At 36.3% G+C, this 11390-nt stretch overlaps 2 protein-coding genes across 6 annotated transcripts in view; one reads left to right on the top strand and one right to left on the bottom strand.

Annotated features, from left to right (window-relative positions):
* mllt11 (MLLT11 transcription factor 7 cofactor) overlaps window positions 1-11390 on the top strand; it is a 369559-nt gene that overhangs the window by 68524 nt on the left and 289645 nt on the right. The gene's annotated exons all lie outside the window — the stretch shown is intronic.
* The window catches only part of tuft1b (tuftelin 1b), a 35203-nt gene that overhangs the window by 6367 nt on the left and 17446 nt on the right, over window positions 1-11390 (bottom strand). For 2 of the 5 annotated variants that reach the window (XM_005159389.5, XM_005159388.6), the window contains 7 exons: window positions 11065-11137; window positions 9214-9333; window positions 9073-9135; window positions 6635-6715; window positions 3253-3345; window positions 2904-3067; window positions 1691-1796 (listed from right to left, as the gene is read on the bottom strand). In XM_005159389.5, the coding sequence (XP_005159446.1) occupies window positions 1691-1796; window positions 2904-3067; window positions 3253-3345; window positions 6635-6715; window positions 9073-9135; window positions 9214-9240 (534 nt within the window). In that variant the 5' untranslated portion in view covers window positions 9241-9333; window positions 11065-11137. Of the gene's footprint in view, window positions 1-1690; window positions 1797-2903; window positions 3068-3252; window positions 3346-6634; window positions 6716-9072; window positions 9136-9213; window positions 9334-11064; window positions 11138-11390 lie in introns of those variants that run through there. The other 3 variants (XM_021467961.3, XM_073930387.1, NM_001082986.1) reach the window with 2 other exon arrangements.

Genomic DNA, 11390 nt, shown 5'->3' with positions numbered 1-11390 from the left:
TTTTCAAATATTTCCAAGTGCTGTTTAATTGATATCGATATTTGAACAAAGCAAATAAAATTATCACAGTATTTCTTAATATAGTATTTCTTTTATTTTGTTTTGGAATAAATACTTTTAGCATCCTTAACATATAAATTTTTTCAATTTGCCTAATTCAATTGGTTATGTTTTTTAATCACACCCCCCACTTTCGGTTCAGGTCTACCTCAGAATTTTTTCAAAAGGTGCATCATAATGGGCGTGGAGCTCCGCGAGCAAAGGGCAGGAGTGGGCGTGGCCAGCAGGGGAGAAGGAGGGGAGCAAACAATCGTTGTCAGTTAGCTCACAAAATGAGACACAAACCGTGAGGAGACCCCTGATTTTATAGTTACAAAGTTAAAATGCAAATAAATTAACAGTAATTTAATGCCCTGCTACATTTGTTATTCCTAATTTCATACACAGATAACCACAATTTATATCATTATAAAGATAATCGTGTTCATATAAACACTATAAATGAGGACTTTTCCCTCAATCCCCGGGTCTGAATCATATGTCTGAATGCAGACTCAATGCAGCAGGTCTCTTGCCCTGTCTATTTTAACCATTAGCCCTGCTGGTAATCTGGAGGATTTAGGCAAACACAGCAGCAAGGCGATGTGTCTAAATGTGCTTTGCTGTATCGGCCCTGGCAGGATCGTGGGGAAAAATATGCAACAAACCCAGTGGATCATGTAAACAAACACATTCGACCCTTCATGAACAGCTAAATACTCTGTGCCGTGGGTCTGTGTCTCACAGCTTGGCACTGGCAGATCGGTCTCGCCTTCGGAAAGCACGTGCTCTCATGAATAAATAAGAAGCAGGCTCTTCTCATAGGATAAGAAAACTCAGCTATGAATAATAATGAGAAACCGACGCAACATCTTTGCACTGTCACTGATTTTGATCCAGCCCCAAAAATCATTTTAAACCTGGAAGCTAAAATTAGCTGACAAAAGCTCAAAATTATCCAGTTTTTCCCCACAATTAAAGCTAACAGGTGCTAACGTTGTCTTAACTAATGTTCAACACACACAAATCTGTTAAAATCTCAAAAAAAGTACTCAAGGGTTTCGTGTTTTAAGCATAATACGAGTATCTTAACTTGTAAAATATTATGTTCTGTCATCATAACAAAGATAAAATAAAAAAAAGTTTAGAAATAATTTTTTTAAATTGAATTAAAAATGTTTTTTCAATTAGGGAAATATTTTAAAAGGAATTTAAATTTCATTATTGTTTTATAATAATAATTATATTATTTTATGATTTTTCACACACACTCATACACTATGGTCAATTTTTTAGCATACCCAATTCACCTGTACCACATGTCTTTGGACTGTGGGGGAGATCAGAGTACCCGGAGGAAACCAACGCGAACGCAGGGAGAGTAGAGCATGCAAACTCCGCACAGAAACGTAACTGACCCAGCCGAGGCTCGAACCAGCAACCTTCTTGCTGTGAGGCGAACGTGCTACCCACTCTACCACCGCGTTGCCCCATTAAATTTGAATGAATGAAAAATAAAAGTCTCTTCCAACATCCTGCTTTACTTACAATAAATCACATTAAACAAATAAAATGCATTTCTATTGCCAACTAATGATTGGTCTAATTCTGTGGGCGTTTCCCTGAATATCCTGTGTGCAGGCATTAATACCTGTTCGATCATGTTTCTGACTTTCCTTTGTTGACTTTTGAGCATGTCATCTAAGGAACGGTTTTTATATTGCTGAATTTCCAGCTCCTTTTTCAGCTCTTCACATCTGCAGAGAAGAAAACGTGGATGTTTCACAAGGACCTGCACACTTTCAGTAATGCATACATTTACGGCAAGACACTGCAGGTGAAAACCATTCATTGAGGCTTCCCCAGTTGATTGTTTATATTTTTGTTTTTTCTAAAATGTTTAAATATGCAAATAAGGCACTGTTTTATAAATTATGCCCTCATTTGCACACATTTCTAGCGCAAAAGACAAAACAAAAATAGATCAAGTGCGACAACAGAAACACTTGAAGGCACAGCAAGTCATTTTTCCCTCTAGAGCACAGCTGTCAAATCAAGTTCCTGGAGAGCCGCAGAGAATATAGTTCCAGCCATATCAGCCTAGAAAATAGTAACTATTCATTTTCTCTTGGTCCTAGTGCACAATGTGAATACAGAAGCGTGAAGCTTTAAATAGGAAAAATATGGAAACTCTTTGGTCCTTTTAGAGCAGGGGTGTCAAACTCAATTCCTGGAGGGCCGAAGCCCTGCACAGTTTAGTTCCAACACTGCTCCAACACACTTACCTGTATGTTTCAAACAAGCCTGAAGGGCTCAATTAGTTTGATCAGGTGTGTTTAATTAGGGTTGGAACTAAACTGTGCAGAGCTGCGGCCCTTTTGGAACTGAGTTTGACACCTGTGTTTTAGAGCAATATGTCTAATCTGATTCAATGATTTATGCTAAGCCAAGCAAAAAGTGCTTCTGCCAGACCCAGATAGCAGCTAAATGGATAAAAACATTGTTTAGTTCTTGCAAAATTTTGAATGTTTTCTTTCCATTTGACTGAAAAAAAAACTCTAAATGTCCAGGTGCATGAAAAAACTGTTCTTGCATGTAGCACCTTGCCTTAATGCAAAGAAACATGCGCTCTTCATTGCTGTATGGGTGAGTCCACTATAACATTTAAGTATGAGTCAAGTCATATTCCGTATGAGAGGCGTGGCACAAGGCAACTAATAGAGGTTTAATTGAGCCAACCTATTACCTACTAAATTGCAGGTGGAAAATATTTAATGTGCCTAAGGAAACTATATAGGAACAAAACAATGCAAACAATAGGAAACAGTAGCCATTTGGGTCAGCAAAGGAAAAAAAAGGCTCACTTGTCGTCACTTTTTCGCAGCTTCTCAAGTTCAGCCTCATTTGCTGACAGTTTTTCTTGTAATGTGGCATTTTGCAGCTTCAGGCTGTCCATGTGCATCTGCATCTCTGTCATCTTCTTCTGCTGTTCCTCCACCTTGGTTTCTGCTCTCTGCAGCCGAGACCTCTGCAGAAACAGACGTTCACATTCACGCTTTTCTGCCTGATAAAGTGCACAAAATTGGACTTTGGAGACTAAAACACTGCTGTTTTATGTCCTTGTCAATTTTAGTTTTTTAGTCAACTAGAACTGATGGTGATGACTATTAATTATGTTTTCCCTTTTCAGCTACAGTGTTTGGTGTTTCTGACCTCTAGTTTTTCCGTCTCCTCCATATAAGAGTACAGGTCTCTTATTTCTGTCAATTCTTTGTAATCTTTGACCTTGCAGATCCTGGGCGGAACCTGTAACAACACACATTTCATTAGCACTGTCAACCTTATAAAAACTACCATATTATTACAATACATTTATCAGACAAAAAAGCGGTAAAAAAAAGTAGCCTTTTTGAGGTATATGATGATCATCAGCTGCAGTATGTGATGCTAAACTCATATATTTTCCAATACAGTACATACTAATAAAGGACTATTTTCATTCATTTTTTGGTATATTCCAAATTAATTATTGTAGATGTTATTTCTTATTTAATAATAATAATAATAATTATTAAAATGGTACCATAGCAATGTTAAGTTTCATTAGTAATATTATTATAATAGGCAGCACAGCACGAAGGTCGCTGGTTCGAGCCCCTGCTGGATCTGTTGGCATTTATATATAATAATTTGTTGCTGTTGTTTGTGTTATTTTTACTATTATAATTATTATTTTATTATTATTATTATCATTATTATTTTATTATTATTATTACTACTATTATTATTATAAACCAGGTACAAAATCTATTTTTATTATTATTATGTAATAATATTATTATGTATGTAATATTATTATGTAATATTATTATGTGTTATTATTATATTTTCAAGTCTGTAGTTACACATACTACGTATATTCTTATTGTAGACAATAATAATAATAATAATAATACTGTTAACATAGCAATAGTAATAACAGTAATATATATAAATATATATATATATATATATATATATATATATACACACACACACACACACACACACACACACACACATATATATATATATATATATATATATATATATATATATATATATATATATATATATAAAAATAATGACATGTTGCTGTTGTTCCTTTTTTATTATTATAATTATTATTTTATTATAAATATAAAATAGAACAAAATCTTTTTTTACTTATGTTATTATTATTATTATTATTATTATTATTATTATTATTATATTTATAAGCCTGTAGTTACAAATACTAAGTATATTCCTATTGTAAACAATAATAATAATAATAATAAATATTATAATTTGTATTATTATCATAGAAAGAGGAAAGTATCAAATAAGTAAAAAGAAACTGTATGCATTGATCAAATTTATTGTAAAAATAAAAGCTTGTAAAAACCACACACTTATGTATTCTTTTAATCCACCTATCTATCACCATTTTACTTCACTTATCTTCTGATGTTACATAAAAATGAATACAAGTGTGAACGGGAGGCGCTGTAGGTGTGTAATTGAAGGCAGAATGACAGGTTGTTTACTGGAGAATCACAAGTTTGGCAATTGCTTCTCCCAGAGGCATCATGTCATGGGTGTGACTTTCCACAGGCAGAAGGGAAAGGTTAATGTTTGTACGCTCCCAAATCTCAGCTTCTCACCACAGAACCACGAAAACACGAACAAACTAAACTACGCTGATGTTTTTTAGACTAATTATTTATCTACCAACGTCACTACATCCTAATTAAAAGGGCTGATCTCTATCTTTTACATTGTGTCTCTGTGTCCATTATAATAACTATTCGAGACTTGCTGCAAGACTCTCATTTTCTAGCCAAACAGAGCCTTTATTCATTTTAGTTTGAAAGGTGTACTTGAGACGGAAGGATAAACGCCTTAATGGTGGAAAGGGGCTATTTTTATTCTCAATGCACCATTGAATTCGCCTCAAACAGCAGAAATGTGATCCTGTGAGTGAACCGAATGTGTCATCTATCTCTCTCTGGGAATCTCTCTGTTTGTTTGCATTCATAAGTAGCCTAAGTAGCCTTTGCATTCTTGATATATACAGTGCATCCGGAAAGTATTCATAGCACTTCACTTTTTCCACACTTTTTTGTTACAGCCTTATTCCAAAATGGATTAAACTCATTTAATTAATAAAAAATCTACACACAACACCCCATAATGACAATGTGAATTTTTTTTTTTTAATTTGTTGCAAATTTATTAAAAAAAAAAAAACTGAAAAAAATGACATGTACATAAGTATTCAAAGCCTTTGACGTGAAGCTCTAAATTGAGCTCAGGTACATTTTGTTTCCACTGATCATTATTGAGATGTTTCAGCAGCTTAATTGGAGTCCACCTGTGGTAAATTCAGTTGATTGGAAATTGTCCCAGGGTTGACAGTGCATGTCAAAGCACAAACCAAGCATAAAGACAAAGGAATTGTCTGTAGACCTCAGACGCAGGCTTGTCTCAAGGCACAAGGCAGGGGAAGAAAATACAGAAAAGTTTCTGCTGGTCTGAAAGTTCCAATGAGCACAGTGGCCTCCATCATCCGTAAGTGGAAGATGTTTGGAACCACCAGAGCAGTTCCTAGAGCTGGCCGGCCATCTAAGCTGAGTGATTGGGGGAGAAGAGATTTAATCAGGGAGGGGATCAATAACCCGATGGTCACTCTGTCTGAGCTCCTGCGTTTGTCTGTGAAGAGAAGAGAACCTTACACAAGGACAACCCTCTGTGCAGCAATCCACCAATCAGTCGGAAGCCACTCCCCGCCTGGAATTTGCCAAAAGGCATCTGAAGGACTCTCAGACCATGAGAAACAAAACTCTGGTCTGATAAGACTAAAATTGAACTCTTCGGAGTGAATCCCAGGCATTACATTTGGAGAAAACCAGGCACCACTCATCACCAGGCTAATACCATCCCCTACAGTGAAGCATGGTGGTGGCAGCATCATGCTGTGGGGATGTTTTTCAGCAGCAGGAACTGGAAGACTAGTCAGGATAGAGGGAAAGATGAATGCAGCAATGTACAGAGACATCCTGAATGAAAACCTACATCAGAGTGCTCTTGACCTCAGACTGGGGCGACGGTTTATCTTCCAGCAGGACAATGACCCAAAGCACACCACCAAAATATCAATGGAGTGGCACAACAACAACTCGGTGAATGTCCTTGAATGGCCCAGCCAGAGCCCAGACCTAAATCCGTCCCACCCAACCTGATAGAGTTTGAGGGGTACTGCAAAGAGGAATGGGCAAAAATTCCCAATACTAGGTGTGCCAAGCTTGTGGCATCATCATTAAAAAGACTTGAGGCTGAAAATCTTTTTTCACGTTGTCTTTATGGGGTATTATGTGTAGAAGTTTGAGAAAATAAATGATTTTAATCCATTTTGGAATAAGAGAACATAAAAAATGTGGAAAAAGTGAAGCGCTATGATAAGTATATATACTTTCTAGATGCACTGTATGTGTGTGTGTGTGTGTGTGTGTGTGTGTGTGTGTGTGTGTGTGTGTGTGTATAACAGTGCAAATAAATGCATGACACACTTTACCGGGAAGCTGTAGAAATTACTATTCAAAACATCATTAGAGCCATTGACATCCGCCTGAACTTCTGAGGCATTTATTGAAATCTAGAGCACAAAATGAGATGGTTTGGATGAAGTCATTGGAAAAGCATTTCCAAGCTGAAGATAAAATATGAGCAATGCATGCAGTAACAATTGAGTATCTACTAATTAAAATGTCTAATGTTGTGTACAGTTACAGGGCTCAGCATAAATGAGTACCATCACTTTGAATATGAACAATGTATACTGCTGCATTCGTACAAAATCGTTACAATATACACTAAAATGTTCTAATAATATTATACATTACAATAAGAGTGTGGTACCTTAGCATCTTTAGGATAAAACTGGACTTTTGGGGTCATACAAGCCTGTACAAAATGATGCACCAAATTTCTGACAGTAGAATGGGTGACGTCACGGATACTACATCCATATGTATATACTAACCAGTTGGCACACACATTTATCCAAAGTGACATATAAAGAAGATACAGTCAGGTCCATATATATATTGGGACATCGACACAATTGTATTATTTTTGGCTCTATACACCAACACAATCGATTTGAAATGAACAAGATGTTCTTTAACTGCAGACTGGGTATTTACATCCAAATTAGGTGAACAGTGTATAAATTACAACTGTTTGCGTATGTGCCTCCCACTTGTTAAGGGTCCAATAGTAATTGGACAGAATAATAATCATAAATCAAACTTTCACTTTTTAATATTTGGCTGCAAATCATTTGCAGTCAATTATAGCCTGAAGTCTGGAACGCATGGACATGACCAGACTCTGGGTTTCATTCCTGGTGGTGCTCTGCCAGGCCTCTAAAGCAACTGTCTTCAGTTCCTGCTTGTTCTTGGAGCATTTTCCCTTCAGTTTTGTCTTCAGCAAGTGAAATGCATGTTCAACCAGATTCATATCAGGTGATTGACTTGACCATTGCATAACATTCCACTTCTTCTTCCTTTAAAACCCCTTTGGTTGATTTTGCTGTATCCTTTGGGTCATTCTCTATCTGCACTGTGAACCACCGTCCAATGAGTTTACCACTCACCAATGGTTTACATCTTGTGGTGAAGCCTCTGTGTTTACTCTGGTGAAGTCTTCTCTTGGTTTTTGACTCTGACACACATACACCTACCACCCGGAGAGTATTTTTGATCTGGACAACTGTTGTGAAGGTTTTTTCTTCACCAGGGAAAGAATTATTTGGTCGTCCACCACAGTTGATTCCGTGGTCTTCCGGGTCTCTTGGTGTTACTGAGCTCGCTGGTGCGTTCTTTCATTTTAAGCATGTTCCAAACAGTTGTTTTGGCCACGCCTGATGTTTTTGCTATCTCTTTGATGGGTTTGTTTTGTTTTTTCAGTCTAATGATGGCTTGCTTGAATGATAGTGACAGCTCTTTGGATCTCATCCTGAAAGTTTACAGTAAAGCCTGGTTTATACTTCTGCGTCAAGTGACCGGCGTAACCGACGGCGCAAGCAACGCGCGTAGCTGTGCATTTATACTTCTGCGCGCTGTCTCTGTTGGTCTGCATTAACACTTCCGAAACACTAATTGGCAGTGAGATGTTAATGTGTCTCTGTGACGAGTTTCTTCTCCTGTGTTTTGTTCTTTCTGAACGCTTCCAGGAGGTACAAGTGGCTCAAACTCGCTCATTTTGAGGCAGGAACCGGCAGACGTGCAACAACTTTAACTAGAAGGTAAACACAAGACAAAACTTTCCATCAGGAGCTCCTTCGCAGGACTCCACACTTGTAAACAATCACTCCATTGGGCTCGCGCGGCTCTCGATCCCGCCCAGACTCATCAGCGCTACCAAGCCGACCAATCACAGAGCTTGCGCTACGTGTCGTTGCTATGTGTGGTAACATTTTTTGAGAGGTGCATGTCAGCGACGCCGACAGCCACAGCGTAGGGCTAAGCATCAGCGCCGTAGCATACGTGTGCGCTTGACGCAGAAGTATAAATCAGCCTTAACATTCCAAATGCAAATAGCACGCTTGACATGAACTCTGGACCTTTTATCTGCTCATTGTAATAGGGATAATGAGGAAATAACACACACATGGCCGTGGAACAGCTTAGAAGCCAACTGTCAAATTACTTTTGGACCCTTAACAAGTGGGAGGCACATATGCAAACATTTGTAATTCCTACGGCGTTCACCTGATTTGGGTGTAAATACCCTCAAATTAAAGCTGACAGTCTGCAGTTAAAGTACATTTTGTTCATTTCAAACATGTAAGAATTGTGCCGATGTCCAAATATTTATGGACCTAACTGTATAAAAAAGTCATCAAACCAACAACACAACAAAAAATATGTAAATAATAAGCAGACTTTGATCAAATTCATCTGAACAATGTTGTTAATGTCAGTGAATGTAAAAAGGTCAGTGTTGTACCGTGTTATTGTTGTTTTGTCTGGCTGCCATTTGCTCTCTGAGAGTCTTCAAACAGTATCTCACCTGAAAACAAACACACACATTATTATAACTCACTGACACATTATTCATGGTTAGCGAGTGTGTAGTGAAAGCACTGACCTCCTGCACTGGAATCTCATCAGTCATTCTGTTGACACGTTTCTGTTTCCTGTCTTTACAATAGCAGATCCTCTGCACTGAATTGAGTCTGGCTCAGCTTTTATACTTCGCCTACAATAGCTGAAACAATAAATAAAGAGATCAACATATTAGTTTTGAACCTGACATGTTTTGCGGAGACCTGTGGTGTATGATTGGATGGTTGTGTGTGTGTATTTACTCTTATTTATGCAACAAATGGCATTTTTTACCACATATCAGGTTATGGGGGTGACACGATGGCTCAGTGGTTAGCACTGTTGCCTCACAGCAAGAAGGTCGATGTTTCTAGATCCGGCTGGGTCAGTTGGCATTTCTGTGTGGAGTTTGCATGTTCTCCCCGTGATCGCGTAGGTTTCCTCTGGGTGCTCTGGTTTCCCCCACAGTCCAAACCCATATACTATAGGTGAACTAAATACACTAAATTGTCCGTAGTGTATGTGTGTAAATGAGTGTGTATGGGTGTTTCCCAGTACTGGGTTGCAGCTGGAAGGGTATCCGCTTTGTAAAACATATTCTGGATAAGTGGCGACCTCTGATGAATTTAGGGACTAAGCCGAAGAAAAATTAATGAATATCCTGTTATGCATTATGTATAATGACATGTATAAATATCTGGAATAAAACAGCTCAAGCATTTGCCTTTTTAAAGCTTTTACAATATATTTAATAAATACTAAAGTTAAACTACTACAGTACATTTTTATGTTTTATAGTCATACATTTATTAAATATTTTTAGATTAAAATTATATTTATTTTTAATTATTAAATAAGTAATTTAAAATTCTGTATAGCTTGTAGAAAAAAATTAAATACATTTTCTATTTTAATTTTAAATGATCTCTCTAGCTTTTACTAAAAAAGACACAAAATAATAACAATAATAATTTTACAATTTCCATTTAATTATTAAAATTATTATTTCATGAATAAATAAATAAATAAATAAATAAATAAAGACTATCACCACCAGACAACTGAAATAAAATTTGTGAAAATAAAATTAAATAAAAACAGACTTAATTAATTTTCTAGTCTCATCTCACATTTCCTTTAAGAGTCAGTTGCATCCTGCCAAGGTGCATTTGCTATGTATATGACGAAAAAACAATGTTTTACTAGCGAGAAAACAGTTAAACAGACCATCTGCAGTGTGGATAAATATTGAACCTCCTCCAGTCGGCCTCTTTACTTTCTCTTTACTTTACTTTTACTCTTTTCTTTACTACTTGACTTTTGTGTATAAGAAAACGATGTTGTACACACTCCACTGAAGACATCCATTAGCCTACATATTTAATTTAGTTTGTTAAGTGCAAAGATTTGTTTCAAAACTATTTCTAAATTCAGTTCTAATTTCCAGCAAACAAATAAATGATCAATAATAATGAAGTGCGTTGAGTTACATCCAAACACACATCCTGTTCTTATGCCCCATTTTGTGATGCATATATAAATCTCAAAAACCCAACAGGTGGACAAATCTAAAAACAAAATTTATTAAAACAAATATAAATATACATATAATAAATAAACCTGCTAATAATAATAACATTATACAAATGCAAATTGTCATGAATAAACTGAAAAAAGCCCTACGATTTTATATAAAATTCAATTTAAAGTGTGATAGGACTAAAAAGTGGCCATATAGGAACATTTTCTCAATTTAAATGAGTATTGGCTTGGACCCGGAAACAGTATTCCATACATCACAATTTAACAAGAGCATAACAAACAGAAAAAAGGACTTTATAGGGATACACAGAGCTCTCAAATCTAAAGATTTTTAAGTGTAGAAAATGTGTACCTGTAAAAAGGTTGCAACAATCAAATCCTGGATGTAGTTGTGGAGTTCCAACAATGTCTGAATTGAAATCTTTCTGAGTAAAAAAACAGAAAAAGGAGAGAGTGAGAGAAACATAAGGTGTGAAGGAAAGATAATTACAGAAATTGAGACTAAGTTTCAAGTTTCCAAAAGACACCCGAACAAACCAGCAATTAGACGAAATAAAAAGCCAATTTATAATTATGTAATCTCCATAGCAAACAGCACCACATAATAATAACTATAATGGTGACATATGTATATCTTTATTTCCATGACAGATTTAAATCCTTCTTTAAGGCTATAAG

The sequence above is a fragment of the Danio rerio genome, chromosome 19, assembly GCF_049306965.1.
Source record: "Danio rerio strain Tuebingen ecotype United States chromosome 19, GRCz12tu, whole genome shotgun sequence".
Lineage (NCBI taxonomy): Eukaryota > Metazoa > Chordata > Actinopteri > Cypriniformes > Danionidae > Danio > Danio rerio.
Note: the sequence above shows the minus strand (reverse complement) of the source record. Positions and strands in the feature narration are given on the sequence as shown.